Source organism: Gadus macrocephalus, chromosome 16 (assembly GCF_031168955.1).
Source record: "Gadus macrocephalus chromosome 16, ASM3116895v1".
Taxonomy (NCBI): domain Eukaryota; kingdom Metazoa; phylum Chordata; class Actinopteri; order Gadiformes; family Gadidae; genus Gadus; species Gadus macrocephalus.
Genome location: NC_082397.1, coordinates 24176662 through 24200529, shown reverse-complemented (window position 1 = coordinate 24200529; position 23868 = coordinate 24176662). Strand labels below are relative to the sequence as shown.

Below are 23868 nucleotides of genomic sequence, written 5' to 3'. Positions count from 1 at the left end.
CAATCACGCCCTTCCTACAGCCCATGGAATCGGATTATTGTTTTTCTGGCGTGTGTGTGTGTGTGTGGGTGTGTGTGTGTGTGTGTGTGTGTGTGTGTGTGTGTGTTGTCTCACTGATTAAAAGGTCATAGAGACACACACACACACCAAGGATCTCCCTTCTCTAGGTCTTCTATGTCTGTTTGTGACTCAAACTCATTCCAGTCAGGACCAGGCTGCCCCCTGCTGGGCAAGCCATAACATTGTAGACAGTTTGAAAGGTGACATATATATTGTCACAGGACAGTCTACGTTAACTAGTATGGGCACCCCGTCTTAACCCACAATTATTGATAAAAAACGCATCTCATTCATAGAGTTGCTGCTCCATGCAACTTTTGGATCTCCATGCAACTCCCCCCTACAGGGGATAACAGAGGCGACCAGTGTAAGACAGACATGAATGACACCAATACATTCGGAAAATGTTTTGAATAGGAAGAAGCAAGAGAAATAGGGCTGCAGTACCTCAGAAGGAATAGTGGGTTGACCCAGGTTGACCCCCTGTTGATCCCTGGCTCCTCCTATTTGAGTGTTGATGTGTCCTTGAGCAAGACGCTTAACTGTAACTGCTCCCGACGAGCTGGCTGTCGCCCTGCGTGGCTTACTCCGCCGTCTGTGTTAATGTGTGAATGAATGGTCGCTTTGGATAAAAGCATCAGCAAGATCCCCTCAATGTAAAGTAAGATGGCCCGACAATTACTTACTGGTTTTCTGAACTACTCCATGCCCAGTAGCTGGATATATGGCTACATACAGTATGTTTGTAAACTATTTATTTCATGCATGTGTGAGTATTGCTGTGCGTGCATGTGTGTGTCTGTGTTCCCCTTCTTCCCCCTCCCTGTGTGGGAGCACCAGTGGTGCAGTGAGCTCTTCATCGGTGCCATGTTAGGATCCAGTCAAAGAAAGGGTGTGTACAATCAGAGCTCCACACTCACCAGCGGGTGCGCTGTCCTCCTGACAGAGCTCGTCTGTATGTCTGTGTGCAGACAGACAGATAGCTTGTGTCTCTTGATTATTGCCATGTCTGTTCCTAGAAGTGCGAGCGAGATGTGATGCCTCCTTACTTCTTTGTTTTAATTGTCTTTAGATCATTTTCATTTGGATGTTTTACGAGGGGATTTATTCCCTCCTAGAGCCCTGTGAACAGCGTTTTGCTGAAAAGATAATAAAGTGGCCTTGTGCTAATGATCCTCACTCTGCTCTATAAGAAGTAGAGAAAGGGCCCAGTGGGACGCATGGGTGAGCGGGAGGTGCTGCGTTTAAAGAACAGTCCGTCTCCTACCAATGCTCCCATTTGGACTTTATTGACAGGACGGTGAAGAGAGACCTGACAGCAGGTTAGAAAAGAGAAGAACACGTAGCATACAGGTGGGAATCAGACCCGGTCGCTGCAAGGTATCCCTCGTTAGCCCTAGCGGTCGACAGAGGTGTCAAAAGTATTCACATTCATTACTCAAGTAGAAGTATAGATACTAGCGTTTAAAAATACTTCTGTAGAAGTTGAAGTATCAACTCAAGCTTTTTACTTAAGTAAAAGTATAAAAGTACTGGTTTCAAAACTACTTAAAGTATTAAAGTAAAAGTAATGCAAGGGGAAAAAATGCCATTAAGGACAAAAGCTTAGGCCGTGCCACAGGGGCCTATAGAATTACAATCAGCTTTTTTGCCAAGTATGCTCACACATACAAGGAATTTGGAATCAAGGAATTCTGCATTTATCCCATCCGTGAATTAGTGACACACACACAGCCCACCTCTATAGCACACTGCCCCACTTCCCCCAAAAAACATTTTTCTAAAGGCCATCTAATGACTATAATGTTAATGTTGAAAAAATTGCGATGCACCTGTTTCAGACACATTAATGCCCATTGAAAATGAACGCATATTAGTAGAATGCAAATACATTAAAGAACCATATATGTGTACTACTGAGCATTAACATGTGTTTCATGGAGCGGAAGATATGATGACTAGTTCCCTGTAAGTATTGGAATGGTGCAAAAAGTCAAATTTCAGAGGTATGTTATCAAAAGCCTTTATTGGGAATGTAAATGTATGTATCCAAGCTTAGCTGCAGGAATGTAATATGTAAGGAGTAAGAACTGAGTGGTTTTTGCATCCAACCATTTCAAAATCTTCAGAATCTTCAAATCTTCCAGGTATGGCCAGGGATGTAGAAGGGTTGGCTGGTCTTCTTGGCTACCCACCTCCTCACTGGTGCTTGGTTGGGACATTTCACTCATCTACGTCTGCTATTTCGTAGCTGGAATGTGGCGCGATTTATGTCATGTCAGAGAATGTAGACGGGCTCTGGTCATGCGCAGGTGCCATGGATCGCGTATAAACCAATAGGCTGTCAGAATGGTATATGTTTGTATTCTCATCCAACCAATCAAATTCACTCTATCCGATGGCGTGAATCATCTGGATAGGTTATTTTGTTTGTGTTTTTTTCGGAGGAATGAAAACAAGCCGAAATTAAATAGGAGTAACGAGGCCATTTTTAAAAAGTAAGGAGTAGAAAGTACAGATAAGTGCGTGAAAATGTAAGAAGTAGAAGTGAAAAATAATTACTCCAGTAAAGTATAGATACCCAAAATTTCTACTTAAGTAAGGTAACGAAGTATTTGTACTTAGTTACTTGACACCTCTGGCGGTCGAGCCAATGAGCCCCAGAGATTGATCATATTTAATGCCTTTCTGTGTTTCTGGCCACCCATCTCCCCCCATTCTATTTCCTAAGCCTTGTATCCACTGATGTTTGGCACTGTGGTGCATTGTATCAATAATGTATTGTGTAATACATTTTTGCTGATAAGAGTAATCGAACAATGAACACAAAACAACAACAATGTCTATGACACCAACTACTTCGGAGCAGATGAAGGAGACCTTGTGGCTAAGCTGTGAATCTCAAATGTTCCCTTGCAAGCACCCAGCAGGTGGCAGGCGGTAGGTGGTTCGTGTCCTCCAAGCCTCTCAACCCTGAACTCAGGAGGAACTCCTGAGATTATCCGGGGAATCAGGTCCGGAGATGACCCAGAATTGCCCTTTTACACATGCAACAAACAGCCAGAGATAAGACGCATCAGACTATTCTCACATCCTGAAGGTACTCTGGGTACTTCAGGTGAGGGCTGGCGCCTAGGTAGAGCGAGTAGGAGTAGGACGGTAAGCAGAAAGAATTCATAAGAATCTATAATATTCTTAATTTAGGTTAAACTAGGGATGCACCGAAATGAAAATTCTTGGCCGAAAACCGAAAATCTAAAGGTCCAATAGTCTTGTCTAAATCACGAAACTGAGGTTCATCCTTTCAAAGTAATGTACAGTTGGATTAAAACTAACAAATGTAACAGGATTTAATTGAAAGCTAGAGAGTCGACTTTTCTCTTTATATTTATTTATTTTTGTTTAAATTAATATTAATATAATAATAAAAAAATATATATATATATATTTTTTTTTACTTACATCTGTATGTCATTGCGGGCCGCCAGGAATGTTTCTGCAGGCCGCCATTGGCCCGCAGGCCACACTTTGAGAACCAATGATTTAGAGAAAGGGCCCGGTAGATTTACTAAAGGTCCAATAGATTTAGACTAAGGGCCCGATAGATTTAGACTAAGGGCCCGGTAGATTTAGACTTGGGGCCAGGTAGATCTAGACTAGGGGCCAGGTAGATCTAGACTAAGGGCCTGGTAGATTTAGATTAGGGGCCCGGTAGTTTTAGACTAACGCCTCGTTTCCACATACGTATGTTTTTCGTATCCGTGCTTCCGTAAATTTACGGAAGGAGTCGCTAGTGTTTTACGTACGGGCATTACTTTATTTACGGACAAAAGATGAAGGAGTTCAAGTGCCTCGGGGTCTTGTTCGCGAGTGAGGGTACTATGGAGCGTGAGATTGGCCGGAGAATCGGAGCAGCGGGGGCGGTATTGCGTTCGCTTTACCGCACCGTTGTAACGAAAAGAGAGCTGAGTCGCATGCAAAGCTCTCGATCTACCGGGCGATCTTCGTTCCCATCCTCACCTATGGTCATGAGGGCTGGGTGATGACCGAAAGGACGAGATCGCGGGTACAAGCGGCCGAGATGAGTTTTCTCAGAAGGGTGGCTGGCGTCTCCCTGGAGACCTCGGGGAAGAACCAGGACTAGGTGGAGAGATTATATCTCAACACTGGCCTAGGAACGCCTCGGGATCCCCCCGTCAGAGTTGGTCAATGTGGCCCGGGAAAGGGAAGTCTGGAGCCCCCTGCTTGAGCTGCTCCCCCCGCGACCCGACCCCGGATAAGCGGATAGGAGACCGGTACTTTGGAACATGAGGATCGACATATGCAGAGATAAAAACAAACCAACCAGGCTTGGAAAGAGATCGCCGAGGAGTTTGGCCTGCCAGGTACTTAGCCTACAAGTTTTGTGAAAAACATAAAAACATTCATACGGTATCTCCGTAAAACGACGGCGAAAGTTCAATTTTTTTAACGTATATTACGGACATACCGGACAGAAATTTTACGGAGGGGAGGAGTCTCGGAGGAAAAACGGACATTACGGAGAATCACATAGGAATGAATGGACTTTCGGTCGGAGACGGTTGAATCGCATACGAGAATGTACGTATGTGTAAACGAGGCGTAAGGGCCTGGTAGATTGTGACTAGGAGCCCGGTAGGTAGATTAAGACTAAGGGCCCAGTAGATTTGACTAGGTGAGGTACTTCAAGAGTTTGAGCCACACAAGCAGGGTTTCAGCAGTGGAAAGAAAAGGACCATCGGTACCACACACAAGCAGACAAAGTTGTTCACAGGGTGTTCTCCCAGAAATGCCCTGGGGTGTCATTTATAACCGTTGCGTAAGCAACGGATATAAATGACTGTGCACGTCGTGCCACTGACAGAGTTCACTGCTGCAGCAACATGTTGCCACTCACTCTGCTTTTTGTTGTTAGTGATCCCAATCCCGTGATCGCCGAACAAAACTACTTTTCGGGCCTCCACCTCACCCACAAGTGTCTCCACTTCAACCTCCGTGATATTTCGCTTTTCTGCTTTTCTCAGTCCTTCTGCCATTGTTTCCGACAAGACATAATGCTTGCATCCGAGTCTGTTTTATATGCAGATCGCATTCATGAGGTCGTTTGCATTGACCATGGTTAAAAAGGGGCGTGTACAGGGCGGAACGTGAAGTTGATTCAGCTGCGCACACTTGTAGGCACTCTGTGATTTATAAAGCAAAGATTACTTAGAGGTGTGCGTACGCAGGGTTTTATAAGTCTGAATATTTTTTGACGCATGCAAAACTTGGCTTTTGGGCGTACGTACACCTTTAGTAACGATCCCAAGCACAGTTTTAGAAATGAGACCCCAGATCTCTCATAAAAAAGTAGATGACTTAATCACTGCCTATGTTAAAGGAATGCATCTTCTTTCAAATGTTGAGCAGCAAGAATGAATTGACCTCGTTCAGGGCTTGAACCCAGAAGCAAATGTAATCTCAAGAAGAACTCTAGAAAGAATTATTGACAATAACTTTACAACAAAAGTGAATGCTTTGAAAGAAGTCTTGAAAGGTGTCAAGCACCGATGTACCACTGCTGACATTTGGTCTACCAGTGTTAAAAGCTTTTTTGGTGTGACAGCACACTGGATTCAGCCAGATACATTGGATCGCCTGTCTACAGCACTAGCATGCCGCCATTTCCCTAGTCCACACACATTATAATCGAATTGCGGAGACACTGGATGAAATCTACGCCGAATATGGGCTGTCCCATGTAACAGAACAGAAAATGGGTCCAATTTTGTCAAAGCATTTAAATAATTTAATATTTCAGCAGTGTGTATGGAAGAGGAGGGTCAAAATGATGGAGAAGATCTCTCATTTATCGGAATAGACTCTTCAGACTCCGCGGTAAATGAGACAGGCATTTTTTTACCAACTAATTTGAGATGCACGTGCCATAGTTGCCACAACTGATGCAAAAAAGGCCATGAAAGAACATTCTCGCTTGTCGCATCTTAACAACTCTACAATGGGAAAATGTTCTGGACTGTGGAACGCAGCAGTAAGTGCTTTCTGCAGTACTAAAATTCTGGTTGATTACACCTTGTGCAACATGTTGGAACTCTATATGACAGCCTTCATCAGCTCTGCAGCATTCGCGAGACACGCCCTGATCTCATGAAAAAGTTAAACCTGCCATTATTTAAGGATGCAGAGATGGAGTACATCAAAGAATATACCAAAGTCCTGAAACACCTTGCGCAGGCAATTGATCGATTGCAGAGCCAGTCCCCGTGCTATTACGCAGAATTAATTCCGACCTTATTTGCAGTTGAGGCAAAGCTTGAAGCTCTGCATGCCAACAACCTCCGTTTCTGCTCACACCTTCTGCATGCCATAGTGGATGGTTTCCAGCGCAAATTTGGTGCCTTTCTAGTACTTCGACCAGAAGTGAATGAAGCGATCCCGGCGAGTGTGACCCATCCGTACTTTAAGATGCGCTGGCGGCCTCCACAAATGGCAAGTAAAGAAAAAAGAATCCAAGAACTGATGCTGCCACAAGAGGAAGACTTCTTCATCTTCACAGGAGACGTTCAGGTTTTCCAGAAGCCAACTCACAGCAAGGCTGAGCTAGAGTCACTGCAAGGACCAAAGGAAGGACTTGCCATCCTTGGAACAGTACCCCCTCATCGAAAAACCTTTTTGGTTCAATACCATCATTCCGTCTTCTGCTCCAGTAGAGCATTATTTTCCTTTGCTGGACTGATTAACAGGCCCCATAGGCGTCATCTGAATGCAACACTGTTTGAGAAGTTAGTTGTGCTTTAAGGCATCAACTGAGGAGAAACCACTAGCTAAGGTGGCTAAGGTTACACATCCTCCTTTGCTCACACAAGGACAGCACAAGGACTTGAGTTCACAAGCTTTGATAGCACACTTGAGTTTGCTATTTCCTTTCCTTTTCCTGTTTTTCTGTTTTTTTCTCAACTTTAAATTTGTCTATGTTCTCTGTCCTGTGACATATTTCAGTGCTATGGTGACTTGACAAGATAATTTCCTACCTCAAACAAGGACATTTCCAACCTCTTGCACATTTAAAATAAGAAATGATTGATAATGTCATAAATTGTTTGGTATTTACTTTGGTAGAGGTTGTGCACACACCAGTTTCAGGTTTATACAAATTATTCACCATAAGTTTGGTAGTGATGGTGTTAAAAACAACCTGAAAAGGTTAAAATGCTTCCTCGTTAAAATTTCTAAATAAATCATCCATTTGGATTGTTTGTCTTTAAGGTATTGTCACTGATTCATAGTGGCAAGGAAGGGTTCCTTGAGTTACCGAACATTTCTCAGGGCCGAGGTTTATATTGGGATGTTGATATGTCTCTAACATGAGGGGTCAGCATATCTAATCTGTTGACTGATTATGGAAGGAGTCTCTTGCTTTCAGATGTTTTTCCATGTAGTGTACAAAGCGAAGGGATAGATGAAAAAGGCTATCAGAGAAAGGTTGTTTAAAAAATATTTTTTGTAGCATTTTGAAAATACAAAAATACAGTATTTTATTTTGATACACGAATACATCAAAATGTATTTTGGAGCTTATTTTGATACATTTTGAAGGTTGGTATTTGCTATTTTTTTTGGAAATACATTTTGATGTATTTGAACATAATACCCCCGAGACCTTCGGTAGTCTTGTCTCGGTCTCGAGGGCTATTATGGTGTGGTCCTTCTGGCTACACACATATCTCCACATACTGGTTAGGACTGTGAATGTGCAACAATTTGCACGTTCGTGTGCAAATTAACCTAATTAGGAGATGGATATCTCGTAATTATAAGAAACGATCTCGTTATTATGAGATACAATCTCATTATTATGAGATAATTATCTTGTGATTGAGATAATCATGAGATAACGTGATATATATTTTTTACTCATGTGAATGCAATGAGCTTCCTCAAGCCAGTCTTGTGCTTGTATGCAAATTAGCCATGTGCGCCAAACAGAAGAAAGATGAGATGTATAGAACTGATTGTTGTGCATAGGTAGCCTACTGCATAGTGGTGGTTGGTTGTGGTCTTAGTGAAACAGCCTAGCCTTGGAGTTGGAGAGGTTGGAGTGATTGTGTGAGAGAGAGTGCACCTGCCGTGGTGATGTTTGGCTTGTTGTTGGCTTCGTGTATGTGTTCAATTATGTATCTGTCTGATCGTATTTGTTGTAGATGGATGGTTAAATAATGTCAGAAGATCGGTCATACTGCAGGCTCTCATTTGCAAGTCCACTGATTGTGTGCACGTCTCCGATAGGCTACATAGGCCTACCTGGCATTTATTCAGTTGATTGTTCTTCTAAGTGCGCTACAATGGTGCCAATTATTGTCGTGTTTGCATTGTAATGCAAAACTTTGCCTCTCCTTGTTATAAAGCAACATGCATCCCAACAACTTTAGCTAATGCAGCCTCCTATGTCATTGTGGCTTTACGAATAGGTATCGGATTATCAATAATTGTTAAGTGCGTGTGTGCGTGTGTGTGTTGGCATGTAGGCTATACAGTAGATATAGACTGATTGTCTTGGCTTGCATCCATGAAATATTGTAATGTTATGGCCTACTGCATATTGAGAACATTTAGATCGGTATTGCTAACAATTTGGGGATGAGGACACCCCCGAATATTGACGGGTATTTCGCACACTGCCATCTCAATATACAGCCTAACATATATAAATATAATGCCGTACTAGACACAAATGTATTTTCCACTAGTTAGTGGTGGTCATTACATTGTAGTGAAACTAGTAAAGACAACACAGCTATATGTTACGGCGTAAGATGGCAGGCACTGCAGCTCTCGACTAGCCTGGGTATAGGCCTACCCATGCTGCCTTTCATTTCATTTTGCACTGCTGGGCAGCCTGGATTCCATGGATCCGTTTTTCGCCTGAGATAGGGAGCCAATCACAGAATGGGGAGGGACGGCAAGACAATGACGACGTCTAAGCGACACACCCATCGTCTTCTTCCTCATCGAATATCTGCCGGATTGTGGCACTCTTGGCTTTCCATATCGGGCAGCCCGCGGTCGGGCAGCCCGCAGCCCGCAGTCGTATGATATCCATATGTTCCATGTTCTAGGGACCCCAGGTTGAAGATAAGCTTTAATCCCCTGCCAAGTAATGCATTTGTTTTAAAAATTCTTATTAGCCTTTATTTTGAACAAGTAAATAAAAAAAGCAATAGTAAACAATAAAATAAAATGATGAAACAAGTGGACAGTTACAATGAAGCAATATTTACACACAATGAAAACCACAAATGAAAATAAACTGTCTAACACTTGCTTTACCTGTTCGAAAAGGGGTGAGAAGAAGAAAACTTATTTAATCTCACCCCTTCTCCATAATTTATTTATCTATAATGAGTTATCAACTTCCTAATTACTGATGTAAAATTAAAATATATATATATTATTAATATACGTTAGTTTACAATAGTATAAAATGCCACACTGCTATCCACACTGACTGGAATTGGACTCTCAGGACATGCCATCCATTAGTTCAAATCGTACCTGGAAGGGCGATCTTTTAGTGTGTCCTGACAAGGGCAGCTATCCAAACCTCACAAGGTGTCAACTGGCGTTCCCCAGGGTTCAGTCCTTGGCCCCCTTCTCTTCTCCATCTATACCACCTCACTAGGCAAAATAATTTCTTTCCCATGGCTTCTCTTATCACTGCTACGCAGACGACACTCAACTCTATCTGTCCTTTTCCCCAGAAGACCCCTCAATTTCGGCTAGGACCTCTGCTTGCCTGCGGGACATCTCTATCTGGATGAAAGATCACCACTTGCAGCTTAACCTAGCAAAAACTGAACTGCTAGTGTTCCCTGCTAAACAGAGCATCTCCCACCATATCAATGTTCAGTTGGATTCACTCTCCCTGTCACCAACCAACACTGCCCGAAACTTGGGCGTAATAATAGACACTGGCCTCACCTTTACTGAACATATTGCTACAGTCACCAAATCCTGCAGATTCACACTATACAACATCAGGAAGATCAGACCCTATCTCTCCCAGTACTCAGCCCAACTTCTCGTTCAGACCATGGTCTTGTCAAAACTCAACTACTGCAACTCCGTACTGACTGGCCTTCCAGCATGTACCATCAAACCACTCCAGATGATACAGAACGCAGCAGCCCGCCTCATCTTCTCACAACCAAAGAGGGCACATTTAACACCTCTCCTGGTCTCACTGCACTGGCTCCCCATCGAAGCCAGGATTAAATTCAAATCCTTGACCCTGGCCTACAGGGTTCTCGCAGGGTCCGCGCCATCTTATCTCAGTGAGCTTATACAGCCCTACACCACTGCCAGACCCCTGCGCTCCTCCCAGGAACGTCTCCTACGCCGCGCCAACACCACCACAAAGTCCCAGTCAAGACTGTTTTCCTTCCTGTTGCCATGATATTCTTATCTAATCATACCACGTTTTTCCTTGTGGGTAAGGTTGCATTCCTAAAACATTCAAACTGAAACTATACAGTAAAATTCCAGAAAAAGATCAAAACCCTGTCAACGACTACTAATGACGTACTGTAACTGGATCTTGAAGGGTTGTCGTCCCACTTCATAGGGGTTGAGCTGAGGGGTAGGGTTAAGGGGTAGGGGTAGGGTTAAGGTGGAGATTTTTGTAGAGCAATGAATCCGGATTGGGCCTTAGACTAAGGGCCCGGTAGATTCAGACTCGGGACCCGGTAGATTTAACTCTGAAGGGGCAGATTAAACAGAAAAGTCGAGACACCCTGGAGACATCCGCTCGGGTACACGGGTATCAGGAGTACTACAGAGATAAACCCTGGACACATCCGCATCTCTTACAAGCGCTTTCATATTCAAGCAGAATTGGTATTGTAACCAAAATATCCCTCCCAAATCGATATTGAATCTAATCTAATCAAATTCAGAATCATCACTACTAGAAGCATCTAGATTAAATCATTTCTGAGATGGAAGCTGAGAGGACAAAAGCACAGCTAGAACAACACACACACACACACACACACACACACACACACACACACACACACACACACACACACACAGCGTTGGGAGAGGTGTACGAACAACGGGTGCATTACCTTATTCGAAACACAAGAGGGTGCTTATTTACAACAGTCTGGATTTTTTCTGGAAATCCATCCCTTTACCGAGTTATGAGGGACCGTGATAGTGATAGAGCGGTATAGTGTGGGAAGGATGAAGAAGTAAATACCAGACCCCATAGATCAAGGTTTATTTATAGACCAGAAGAAGAGACTGAGCGAAAGAGAGAACATTACACCATGAATGTTTTCAATAATTATAGCTTGGCAGAAGTATTATTTTATACCATGAAAAAGTTAAATAATATGTCAAGTAAAAGTACAAATACAATTTCGGCTCTGAAGTAAGACGATAATGAATGGAAAAAAAGCAATCAATCTTCACATGCAAGTGAATTGATTTCCCCTGTCACGTCCCGGAATATTTATTCACATCCAACCTCGACCTGTCAAACTTTCCTTGCAACACCATCATTGACATAATATTTTTTTAACAGTGTGTGTTCATTATGACAATAATGAACCAACTGCTAAGGCTGCAACAAAACATAGAGAAGGAGCATCACTGAACACACCCTGGAAGGTTCCTGTTGTTACGCCTGCAGACACCCGTCAAGTCTGTATTAAACCTCCTCACACATCTGGAGGCTTCCAGTCAGCACTCCAGGGGTAATGCCATGCAGAGGCCGACTCTGCAGTCGGGGACGAAGGGGCCAAGGAATTTAGCTTTCCTGCACTTTACTACCAGTCAGTGTTAAGGCGGTCAATGTGTCAGAGAGATCATATGTAGTTCTCTTCTGTGCAATGATGATGCATAATGCAACCACAGTAAAATGGGATACAAGTTATATTTGTCATATTTATCCTTCTTCCTTATCTAGATAGATGCTAGTAGACTCAAGTGTGATTATATCCCAAAACTATTGACAGTGAACATAATTGCCCCCCTCAACATATCACTTTAAATACAAATAATACGCAATGGAAATTACAGTTGAGAACCTAGGCCCTTACCTAGCTCGGCTTGGCATCGGATATTAACAGGCTCTCATTGACCTAAAACATGGAGGCCCACTATGACAGACCCCACTGAACAATGAGATGGGCTGTGAGTGAACAGGAACAGATCTCACCCTCTACTGTCATTGAAGCCAGCTCATGAAGCATCCAGGCTGAGCCTCAAGGTGTCCTCCAAGTGTACGTTATAAAGGACCTGACCTCAAGGTGTCCTCCAGGTATACCTTGTAAAGGACCTGAACTCAAGGTGTCCTCCAGGTATACCTTGTAAAGGACCTGAACTCAAGGTGTGATCCAGGTGTACGTTATAAAGGACCTGAGATATGCAAAACCAGCATTCGCTCCGTACACGGCCTGGACTTAAACCACAAGAACAGCTGTCTGCGTTATTACGCATGTATCATCAAATTTTGATTAGCCTTATCACAAATTCACCACGGTTTGCGAAATATTGCAATACTTCAGGCCAGCTAAAAGATGCCATGAGACGATTCGGCAACAACTATTTCCCCATGGCATGTTCATTAATTTACTCATTCATTCATTGCAGGTAGATCGGGGTAAAGGGTGTCCACAGAGCAGCAGCCTGCGGACCAGGGGACCCGGAACCTTCATCTTGGGGTCAAACACCCTCACCTGTAGACCTCATGTACTGCAGCTAATGTCTCGAGCCTCTTCATTAACACAACACCACCCTGCTGGGACCCTGTTGCTGGTCCCGGGAGCGCAGGTCTGTCAGGACCCTGCTGCTGGTCCCGGGAGCCCTGATCTGTCAGGACCCTGCTGCTGGTCCCGGGTGCCTGGGTCTGTATCAGGGGCCCCCACACTGGGGAGGACTCTGGGGTATGGGCAGCGTTCCGGTGGGTTATAGGGAGCATTCTGGGGGGTTAATGCCAGTCTTCTGGGTGTACTCACTGCGACACTTGGCACAGCGTCCCTTGTCATACTCCAGCAGGTCCAAGGAGCGGCCGACGGAGCGGCGCTGGCCTCCTTCCCGCAGGCGAGCCGCCTCCTCCTTGGCATACACCCCCAGCTCCTGGGTGTAGCGCCCATACATCTGGAGGGGAGGAACACACACACACACACACACACACACACACACACACACACACACACACACACACACACACACACAGTTAGAGTTACTTGCATGTTGCCCATACTCCTGTTATGAACTGGGCACACGCCTCCAAATAAGATTGCACCAAATACATTTGAAATAAATCCTAAATATCAGACACACACACACACACACACACACACACACACACACACACACACACACACACACACACACACACACACACACACACACACACACACACACACACACACACTGCATCTCACGTCTCCCTTCCCAGAATCCCCCTCGGCCACCAGAACCAAACATGAACATGAAGAGGAAAGTTTGAAGGCTTCCTTCTTCTCCTCTCCAGGTCCCAGCAGCACCGGGGCGTTAAGCCACCACGCTCCGGCCAATGATTAACAAGAATCATAATAAGTAAGCCTAATCATGTTATTGTAATTGTTTGGTGGCGTTGCAGCAGTCCTATCACTGGTGGTAATAAAAGGGATCAAAGTTAAATATGTGCCCCTGAACTGTCCTGTTCACAAGGCCTCTGTTCTTTACTCATATAATTAAATGCATTTGAATTATACAGGGGGCATTTGGATAATCACAAGCCCCTTATCACACACCACGATAGTAATTGTCCCTTTACACACACACACACACACACACACACACACACACACACACACACACACACACACACACACACACACACACACACACACACACACACACACACGTTCCCTCGCTGGCGCGTGGATCCGAAGCATATTAAGGAAGTCTTAAGATTAGGTTATCAAGCCTTCAAGGTCATTGCTTGGGAATCAGACGAGCCGCTCAGCCAACAACTGAACAACATCCACTGAGTGGAAGGACCTAGAAGGATCTCCATGGACCAACAGACGGTGATTAGATCAGATGGAGCAAGAACCAGCTTGGAGAGATTACTCATTTACTTCGCTTATCTGCAGGTTGACGATTTGTTGGCATGGATTAGAAGAGCTGTCCTTGTCTTGAGTCAACCAAACGCGGCGCAAAGCCAATGGTCTATTAAGGAGGAGTGCTGAGATGTGACTCACTGCCTGCAGCCCTGCTCTGCTCGCAGTAGGTGAGGAACCCACGCCAAAGCTATAAGGGATACAGCAGGCAGTGTTTTTCTGGAAATCCATCCCTTTACCGAGTTATGAGGGACCGTGATAGTGATAGAGCGGTATAGTGTGGGAAGGATGAAGAAGTAAATACCAGACCCCATAGATCAAGGTTTATTTATAGACCAGAAGTGATGCTCATATGAAGCCTTAAACACCAGAGTGCGCTGGTTGCAGTCTGACTATGCGGTTTGTTGAATAACACATAAAGCCGTTCCTTTTTATAGGCAGAAAAAGCAACAGGATGCCACTGGCCTCCTACTGACACAAAACAAATTAGAAAAATGTATGGATGCATGAGGGAAACAAAAAAGACAGGAGAGTCACAACACTGTAGACCTGTGGAAAGGAGACCTGAAAGCACAGAGCCAGAGATGTGCCTGAGATGTGAGGGTGATTTGGGGTTTTCCCCGACAATAAATGCAGAGACTGGATGAAGAATGGCTCTCTGGGTAGAATTCCTCTCCGTGGCCATGATGGTGGCCCAAGGGCTTAATTAAGCAATGCCAAACACAAGAGGGGCAGAAATAGATGCTCAGATGCACCTCTGAGAAAGAAAGAGGCAAAAACAAAACAACTTCCATCTTTGAACTTTTCCGGAATAAAGGCAACCCTGGTTGGAAGCCTGTCATTACCCTGAGCCCGGGCAGAAATAGGCCCTCAGTTACGCATGCCTTCTGGGCTAATTGATCCCAGATGAACAGGCCGCGTGAAGGTGTCCCGCTTTGGGGTCCAGGGGTGGGCCTCCACCAGTAGGCCTACAATGGAGCATCCAACACACGGAGAACCTGGACATTTCAAAAGCAGGTTCATCCGCCATGATCACACAAAGGGATGAATGGATTGCTATTCACAAGGGAAACAGCAATGAGAGCCAATTCCAAATCAGAGGTGAAGGCTTAGCAAACCCTGCCTCCTGCTCTTTGATTGAGAAGTGCTACTGTGAGCCGTCACTTGTGTTTCACAAGGGGTCCAAAGGCCAGAAGCACTTGAGATACATGGTGAGAAGATAGCCACACAAAACCAATGCGTATAGGTCACAGCAGGCCTGGTTGACCAATCACAGCCAGGACTCGCTGGAGGAGATGGGACCTGTCGGAATGCAGGTAGTAAAAGGAAGATTCCATCTTAATCAATACTGGTTGTCTTGAGGTCAAAGTGCAGTGAGTGAACCTGGTCTACAGATTAAAAAAAGGGAGATAACCTGAATGGAAACAAATAAACTCAATGAGAAGATACATTACACAGAGCCAAGCAATGAACAGAAGGAAAGACGCAAACTTTACGCCTGAAGAAGACTACCTGCAACCCACTGAGGTGCCAAGCCCTGGTCACCCACAGCTGAAAGGACCGATGATCATATATTTAGCTTGAACAAATTTGAAGCTGTTGACAGATAACAGATCAGTCCTTTATTTCACTCATCGACTCAAATCTGCATCCCTGTTACTGGAATGAGGACTTTGTAAAGACCATGGTGTCTACTGTTGATGAAGAGCTCTATCCAGACCGACCAGGGGGGGCCTTGAGAGCAGCGAGAGGGAGCTGGGCACGGGCCAAGGGGGGTACCACGCAGGGGGACACGGGCCAAGGGGGGTACCATCTAGGGGACCCCTGAGAAGACCCAGCAGAGGGAGGGAGAGAGGAGCTCAGAGACAGTGACAGAGACACAAAGAAGGAGAAGTGAGTTCTTTATTGTCTCCACTTACTGTCTGACGATCTACTGAACAACCCAGTAGGGCCATGCCTCCCTGGCTCCGCCAATCACAGATCTAGATGACCCCAGGGGGACGGACTGTGGCTTAATCAACACTTTAGAGATTACCCAGAACCACACAGCAGAGTGGACATCCATACACACGCACACACACACTCACACTTAATGTCTTCTGAAATCATTAAAGGACAATTCCGGTATTTTGAACATTGAGCCCACTTTCTGGTTCGTCTAGGATGAAATAGAGTTGTTAACACCCACATTTTTAATATTGGTCCTGTCTTGAGTATTTGGCTAATTTCGAACCGCCCCTGCCTGCTTCACAATGGCTGGCTTGAAACGGAAAGGGTTGTAGTCTTTTCACTCGGTACTAGACCCACTGTTGATGCGGAGAACCGAGCGAAAATACTACACATCGGAATTGTCCTTTAATACAAACATGATTTTCTTACATATGTCTAACGTGTTTCCAATTTTAGGAAAACACAGACACACACATTCATTACACCTGTAGCCTGTATGTCCTGCCTCTGAGTGAGAGAAGCTCTCCCTCCGTCTATACTGTTCTTTGACAACTTTGTTACCCTGCAGCACTCGCCAGCGGTGGACGCTTTCCTCTACATGAGTGTGTGCTTCTATGGGAGGGCCAGAGAAAGAGGTTCTTCTTGGCCGCACTGTACTGGGACCAGGGTTGCAAGATTGGGTGGGAAATCTGGCAACACTGACTGGGACAAGATGAAGCTGGCCTGAGGAAATCCTTCGCACGCGGCGACTGGGTTGACCTGTCTTCACGCGTAGCGCACATCATGTGGGTAAATGTGAGTGTTAGGGTGTGTGTTGATGCGTCTCTTGGGTGGCGTGTTGTTTGTAGCCAACTTCCCAAGGCTGAAATATCGGAGTCCCCAAATATTGAACTCTAATTCACAAGGCTCAGAACACACACACCTGGCCATAGTCCAGATTGTCAACCCAAAATTACCAGGGAGTGCAACGTTCTGCCCGAGCAAACCATCACTAACTTGGACTAATGAGCTCCCTGACAGTGTGTGTGTGTGTGTGTGTGTGTGTGTGTGTGTGTGTGGCGAGTTGAGAAGTAGGGGGAGTCTGTCATTGAATGGGACGGATGGAGCGAGAGAGGGGCAGATAGATAGATAGATAGATAGATAGATAGATAGATAGATAGATAGATAGATAGATAGATAGATAGATAGATAGATAGATAGATAGATAGATAGATAGATAGATAGATAGATAGATAGATAGATAGATAGATAGATAGATAGATAGATAGATAGATAGAGAGAGAGAGAGAGAGAGAGAGAGAGAGAGAGAGAGAGATAGATAGATAGATAGATAGATAGATAGATAGATAGATAGACTGGCAGATATTGGGAGGTATAGACACACAGAGAGACAGAGAGACAAAGACCGGCAGATAGGGCCTAAAAAAAAAAAAAGTTTGGTTCCTGTTGGTTGTCTGTTGAGGTCATGGGTAGGTAGGGAATTTATTTTATTTTTTCCAGCGGCAGCAAATGATAGGTAGGTTGTTTTCATTTAAAAACGAGAAAATTCGCTCATCCTTGTATAGAATGAAGAGGAGCTGGACAAAAACGTAATTATAGTTTGCATAAAAAAAAAAATATATATATATATATTTAATTTTTTTTTTTTTTAACGCTCATAAAATAATTTGGGTCGCACATAAATTGACAGGGTCGGTTGGAAACCGGAACCAAACAATTTTTTTTTTTAGGCCTAGACAGAGTGAGAGAGATTAATGCAATTCAATCTTCAGCCTTCCTTGTCCAATCAATAACAGGCAGCAGAGGATTCAGGCAGTGGATCACACATTTCCTGGTATATGTGAGATAAGTGTGTGTGTGTGTGTGTGTGTGTGTGTGTGTGTGTGTGTGTGTGTGTGTGTGTGTGTGTGTGTGTGTGTGTGTGTGTGTGTGTGTGTGTGTGTGTGTGTGTGTGTGTGTGTGTGTGTGTGTGTGTGTGTGTGTGTGTGTCCGGATATGGAACGGCAGCCAGTGTGATACGCTTGTGTGTGTACGTGTGTAGACATTGCCAGAGGTCAATAATTGGGGGGGGGATCAAGAATTCACAGCAACAGGGGGGTGGGGGCATCAGGAGGGGAATGGTGGATGAATAGATGGAGGAGGGGGCTGTGTAGATACATGAATACACATGGGGGAAGGGGGTGTACTGTAAATAACAGGGGTCTCCAGGGGTAGGAGACGACAGAGACAGAGGGGGGGCAGAGGGACACACAGAGAGAGAGAGAGAGAGAGAGAGAGAGAGAGAGAGAGAGAGAGAGAGAGAGAGAGAGAGAGAGAGAGAGAGAGAGAGAGAGAGAGAGAGAGAGAGAGAGAGCGCAGGACGGTTAGCTACGGAAGTCATGAGAGAAAGGAAGAGGAGGGAAGCTGTCAGTATATGGAGGAGTTTTAATTCACACTGCGATGCAGGCAGAATTTAAATGCATCTAGAGTGGTTCATTTTGGGAAGCACAAGTCACAGGCAGTCAGGCAGGGAGAGGGAGAGGGAAGACACACACACACACACACAATCCAGTATGGCAGCCATGGGATCAATAGATCAGTGGTATTCAAGCGGTACGGGTCCTAGAGTCTCTAGAATCTTGTCTTTATTTGTCCTCTCCCTCTCTCCCAGCACGCCTCCCCCTCTCTCCAACTCAATGTCCAGCAGCCAGCTGCACATCACCAGTGTCCCCACGTCCAGACAGAGGGACGACTGCTCTGAGGACCACTGTTTACACACACACACACACACGTGCGTACACACACACACACACACACACACACACACACACACACACACACACACACACACACACACACACACACACACACACACACATACACACACACACACACACACACACACACACACACACACACACACACACAGGCCTCTAACTCCCAACACAATTAGTCCCTCTCTCCCTCTCCATTGCTGGCTGAATATCACATATGTCTCTACAGCTTGAGGTCAAGGGACACTGCTAGATTGGATTTCCTTTGCTTAATGGTAGCAGTGTTTGTTGTTTTTCCATAATGAACCACGAGATAATTACAAAGCAACCGATATCCGCACTAGAAAAAAAAAGAAAACATGACTCTATACAAATATACACATAAAATAGGAATTGAATTGGTACATTACTAACCATTAAGTTAATACATATCTAAAGGGAGACATAAATGTAACATCCAGGCATTACATTATTACACTACACACAATAGCAGCCACATTGAGCTTAATCCTTATAGCGAATTAAGAAACATTATCCGAGTAGCGAGTGCAATAAGGTCTTCAGTCTGATCGGTATAGCTAGCTACTTCTCAACTAACTCCTCCTGTAAAACCCTCCATCTCCGCCCTCAGCGTCTTTAGTACTGCCATTGGGGAGTCTGGTGGGACAGCTGGATTCTGTTAAAGGGGACATATTATACCACCAGGTCTGAGTGTGATCGGCCCTTACAAGCTGCTTTGAAAATCTGCCCCTTCTGACATCATTAGTGGGCGTGTCCACCTAGATTTGTGCAGACTTTCGATTGTCAGAAACATGAGGAGAATCCTGATGCAGTTGTCTCAGTGGGTAACCAGTGAAATGCTGCAGAATTGAGGAAACCTCAGAAAATAAATTACATTTTAGCAAACCTTTTTGTTTGTTTTAAGTCTCATAGACTTGCAGTGTTGGGAAGTTACTTCAAAAGAGTAATGCATTATTTATTACTTGTTACTGTCATTTCAAATTAGTTACAATATAAAAAAAACATTATTACAATATTTCTGTCTTTGAATTGTGAGGCATTACATTACTTTTAGATTACTTTAGCATTAATTTCACCAAAATAACAGGAAATATGGATTTGGTGTTCTCAATAGATCTTCTTGTGTTCAATGCTGCTCATTACGCAGCAGGAGGTGATGTGGTATGGCATAATGACTGAGCTAAGCTTAAGGCTAACAAAAGTACAATATAATGGTCGCAGTAATGGCTCATGGTGCAATACATTTTATAATAGAAGTACTGTCACTTGAGGTATTCATATTGAAATCAATAGAGCTAGAGCCTACTACGGTAAATTGTAAAAAAAAATAAAAAAAAAAATAAAAATTACATTGAGCTCCCTTTCTGGTTTGTCGAGGATGAAATAGAGAGGTTGACACCAAAGTCACCAAAAATTGGAATGGAGTCTCTAAGTGAAAAATTGAGGAAGGAGATAGGTCCCAAAGTTTGTACAGAATAATAAAGAAAGAATGAATAAAACTTGAGACAAACAATATAGGAGCGCTGCATGCAGCACTCACCTAAATACAGTTTCTGCCGTGTTTTATTTGGCATTTTGTAAATCCATTGATTTCGGTTGGAAGACTCATAGACCTCTGAAGAATAAGTCCCACCTCAGAGGCTCCGGTTCCATCAGTCAAATGTCTTTGGGAAATAACATGGTGTTTTTGAATGATCGTAGGTGGCAAAGAAGTAAAAGCTGCTCATGTTTTGAACTACACAATTTTTTCCATCTAGATTCCACTTGGGTTTTGGATTGTCGGTGACGTTAATGCTTCTTCATAATAGTTAATATGGCTGGGTATCGTGGCCAATTTCCTAAATGGATTCGATTTAGATTCATAAGGTTCTGAATCGATTAATCACGATTGGATTAGATCTGCTCTTAAATAATGAAAATGGATCAACTGTGTTACAAAATACAAATGTACTTTATTTTTTCTCCTCATCTTAAACAACAGGTTTTAAGTGCAAACTTGTAAATTGGACAAGTCTCAAAAGTGCAATTTTGAAATTAGAAAGGTAGTACTGTGAAAGCGTACTTGAACTACAACATTCCATCACTGCAAATTGCATTAAGGTATAGTTTATTAAAGTGCAAAAATAATAATAATGGTAACAAAAAAATAATAAAAAAACTAATCTATTTTATGCCCTATGCAAAATTTTAATGAAATCGATCCAAAATCAATTAAATCGATTTTTTTACCCAGCCCTAATAGTTAACTACTTTAACGGCACGGACAATCCAAAATCCAAGTGGAATCTAGATGGAAAATGTGTGTAGTTCAAACTGTGAGAAGCTTTTACTACAGAGTTTGCTATGCACGATAATTCAAAAACCCCATGTTTTTTTCCCATAGACATTTGTCAGATGGAACCAGGAGCCTCAATGGCGGGACCATTGCTCCTTGACCGGGAACGGAAAGGCGGGCTGGTTGTAGTCTTTTCACTCCGTTCTAGCCCCACTGTTGATACGGAGAACCGAGTGAAAAGACTACAACCAGCCCCCCTGGACTCTGCTGTTGCCGTGATCTTCTCCTCTAGCAGTAAGAGGAAGTAAACATTTGCGCAGATGTTTTTCTCCTCTGCGAATCTCACGGTGTTGGCGAATTTGTATAAAAACAAATAAGTTAATTTCGGGTTTAAAATGCATTGTAACGTGCGTTACTGAGATTTGTACCAAGTAAAATATTACCTTTTCTTTTCTTGTAATGCCTTATGCCCTAATGCAACTTTTTGCTGAGACTTGTAGATATGAAAATGACCATGGCAATTATTACTTCAGTTTTTAATGGAGAAATTTGATAACATTCACCAATGTCATGACAGCAGTAGTGGATTGGGTAATAACTGTTGGTGTGGAGGCAGATGCAAAATGTGGAAGTTTAGGTCCCTAACATCTTCAGCTAGAAATGAGGTCCCAGGCCAGAGATGGTTGGGAACCACAGAACTCAGGGAACAATGGGAGGTTCAGCTTCAGCGAATTCTACAACTACAGCAAGTAAAAAAAATTGAGAGGCATATTTCCCACAAAAACAAGAAAACATACTCAGTTCAGACATGGCCAGCTGCTGAACATGAAGACAGCCTTTAACTAAGTGATATCAACACTGATGTTACATTGCCCTGGTCAACCAAACTGGGACTTGGAACCCCTTGCCAGTTCGTTCATCAAAGGAAATTTATTATTAGCAATTTATAAAAATGCACTAAGGCATCAAGATTCTTTACTTGATGAAACAAACTGACAACATGATGCTTCTGGTATTGCCATTAAAGTGTGATTATTGTCAATCACTAGGGTTTGAAAAGAAGGAGTGGAGAAGTGAGAAACAGAGAGCGAAGAAAGGCCGTGTAACACGGGTCGGTCCTTCTCTCTGTCGGTACGCCATGGCACCAGCGCTCACACAGGGAAGGGACACAGTGTCCACAGCCACCAGCCTCCTCCGCGGAGCACACAGCTGTGACAATAACAGGACTCGCTATACAACAATAACAGCCTGATAAAAGGTTATGGTGGTCACCATCCAGACATTTAGGTTGTTCAGCACTTCTTAGCGTTGTGTATTGTGTATGCTCTTCATGTGTTATGTTCTATAATCCATACTGATTGTTGTCGTCATCATTTCAAATTGATATGATTCATCAAATAAATGCTAATTTAGATGCTTAAGCAACATGGAAGTGAGGGATAGAGAAAGGGGTAGTGAGAGAGAACAGGGGTGCAGCAGAGAGTGTGGGAAACACGTGAGAGAGAGAGAAGATAGCGAGGATGGAAAATTGAGAGGGCTAAGGCAAACAGACGCACCGCAGAGGGTGGGAATGGGGACGCAGCCATGGAGGCTGGACGTAGATCTGGTGACAGCAGCCCAGGAGGGGGCAGAGTGCAAGGCCCCGTCTCACCTCCATCAGTACGGGCACATGGGCACACACACACACAGCAGACACGGTTCAAAGGTCACGTTAAAGTAAAAAGATGCTGAGTGTGAGGAAGAAAGGAGGTGAAGAAGAGGAGGAGATACAGCAAAGTGCCAAGAGGGGCGGAGAGATCACCGTATCAATATCTGTAATGGAATGAAGGTTGCTCGCCACTGTATCCAAACAACCACTCACAGTGTGTGAGTTTGTGTGTAAGAGACCTGCCGCAATCTGCACATACTGGCACCGCCTGCATTGTGTCTTCACCTCATACCCCTACTGCTCCACACACACACCTGACTCATCATTAGGCTTAGCATCTGTTCACTTTGCTTAATACAAAAACTGTGTGTGCGTCTAGTGTAGATGGATGCCTTTCAGCTCAACTTAAACAGATAATTATGAGCCTGAAGAGAGAGTCAGAGAGGGAGTCGGAGAGAGTGTGTGTGTGCGCGCGTTTGTGCGTGCGTGTGTGTTTTACTAAGCGTGGTTTACTAAGCGCTTACTAAGCCCTTTAATGTTTGTGCTCCGATAACGAGGTGGGGTCGCTTGTCCTTGAGCTTTAAACTTGCTCCCCAGCAAAAGACAAAAGACACACATTTGCTGCACACTACTTTTAAATGTACATTCATATTCAGGGAATTTGGCAGACTCTTTCATCCAAAGCGACTTACAATAAGTACACTTGTCAGAAGAAGGAGAAACAACAATATATCGCTGTCGGTACAGTAAGGATGTTCATAGAACCAAGTTCACAGCAGTAACAATCGCTAGGTTAACCTATCCCGTACAAAACAAAGATAGCTAGGATAAGATGCTACACAACTAAGTACTATAACTAAGTATGACATATAATAAGTATATAATAACTCCTAAGATCCCCTGACAGGGTGATAGACACGGGGACGCTCACAGGGACTGTACCAGTGAGTACTGCGGAGGGGCGTTGACTGAAGTTTGGTACTTCAATAGTTTCTGACAAAGTTGAGTTGGAATCAGTTCCAC

At 43.9% G+C, this 23868-nt stretch overlaps 1 protein-coding gene across 7 annotated transcripts in view; it reads right to left on the bottom strand.

Moving 5' to 3' along the window:
• The window catches only part of clcn2b (chloride channel, voltage-sensitive 2b), a 119111-nt gene that overhangs the window by 83950 nt on the left and 11293 nt on the right, over positions 1-23868 (bottom strand). For all 7 annotated transcript variants that reach the window (XM_060075545.1, XM_060075546.1, XM_060075548.1 and 4 more), the window contains exon 2: positions 13104-13245. In XM_060075545.1, coding sequence (XP_059931528.1) covers positions 13104-13245 — 142 coding nt within the window. The remainder of the gene's footprint in view (positions 1-13103; positions 13246-23868) is intronic.